General features: G+C 49.2%; 1 protein-coding gene across 1 annotated transcript in view; it reads right to left on the reverse strand.

Annotated features, from left to right (window-relative positions):
• Positions 1-70: 70 nt before the first annotated feature.
• Positions 71-1,196, reverse strand: part of LOC107577835 (B-cell lymphoma 6 protein homolog) — a 2,158-nt gene continuing 1,032 nt past the window's right edge. The window contains exons 2-3 of the mRNA XM_016263866.1: positions 586-1,191; positions 71-272 (exon numbers count right to left, since the gene is read on the reverse strand). Coding sequence (XP_016119352.1) covers positions 71-272; positions 586-1,191 — 808 coding nt within the window. The remainder of the gene's footprint in view (positions 273-585; positions 1,192-1,196) is intronic.

The following is a 1,196-nucleotide window of genomic DNA, read 5'->3' on the forward strand; positions in this document are numbered from 1 at the left end:
TTCTGTGAGGCAAAGGAGAAATGGTTTTAGGTTGGTTTTGGAAGACGCAAACAGGTTTTTAGGAAACTATTTAGAAGTGTATCTCACCACAGCTGGAATCAGAGTACTCTGAGTGCATCTCAGACATTTCCTCGGCCAGACGCGAGGCGGATGTGTTGGGACAGACGTCAGAGTGCTGTGGAGACTGGGAGCCACAGGACGAGCATTTTAAATGGCTCGTATAGCGCGAAGAGTGGCTGTCGCTGTTCCTCTGCGATCCCTCTAGAGTTCTGCTGAGGAAAACGGCACATTTTAGGTCTGCAGAGGAATTCACTCAAATTTTTATAGGATATTGAATGAATTTCACACATTTCTGCTAAGAGGTAAATCCTCTGTGTGCTTTAAGAGGATTGGAATGGATGAAGAAAAATTCAATCTGGCTTTGTGGAGGTGGTGGGTGGAGAACCGTTCCACAAAATACTCACAAACCTGCAGTTCTGAACTTTATTGCATTGGGAAACAAGATCTTCTAATCGGTTTCTGTACACCGAGGATGACACCTTTTTGGCTGTTTAAGGGAGTCAGATTTCCTTTGGAAAAACTCACCTGTTGATGATGTTGTTGAGGCGACTGGCCTGAGGCACAGTGAAATCCTCGCCTTGCTCGCTGATCTTTGTTGTCGCCTTAGAGTCGGGATGTTCAGAATCGACATGGTGAAGAAAAGCAGACAAGCCCGGCCTCTGCGGGGAGTGCATTCCAGGGTCACGAGGACTGGTCTCCTCCTCCTTGGAGCTCTGATTGAGAACAATGAATTTGTATTTCTTCCAGTTACGAGCTTTAGGGTCTTGAGTACCTTGAGAGGTTGGAGGTTGCGAGGCCTGCGTGAGGGCAGCATTTTTGCTGCTGCTCGATTCTGTTGGGGAATTAGGCTGGCAGTCTGATTTGAGGGGGCTCTGAGGGCTGCTCATCAAGGTTTTGCGTCCATTAGAGGATATACCCATGGAGTAGTGTTGGTGGCTCAAATGTTCCTCTGCCAGGGAACTTTGCTCTTTCCCAGTCTCCCTCTGCTGCTCCTGGGCCAGGCTGGTGAAGCTGTGCTTTCTGGAGCTCATCCCAATCGAATGGACCACTCCCTCCAAGGTCTCCCGCTTCATTTCCTCATCTCTTCCCAGCTCTCTCGAGGAGTATGAGCCGGCATGGCAAGCGGTTGAGCTCCC

Source organism: Sinocyclocheilus grahami, unplaced genomic scaffold (assembly GCF_001515645.1).
Source record: "Sinocyclocheilus grahami isolate Dianchi unplaced genomic scaffold, SAMN03320097.WGS_v1.1 scaffold7408.1, whole genome shotgun sequence".
Classification (NCBI taxonomy): domain Eukaryota; kingdom Metazoa; phylum Chordata; class Actinopteri; order Cypriniformes; family Cyprinidae; genus Sinocyclocheilus; species Sinocyclocheilus grahami.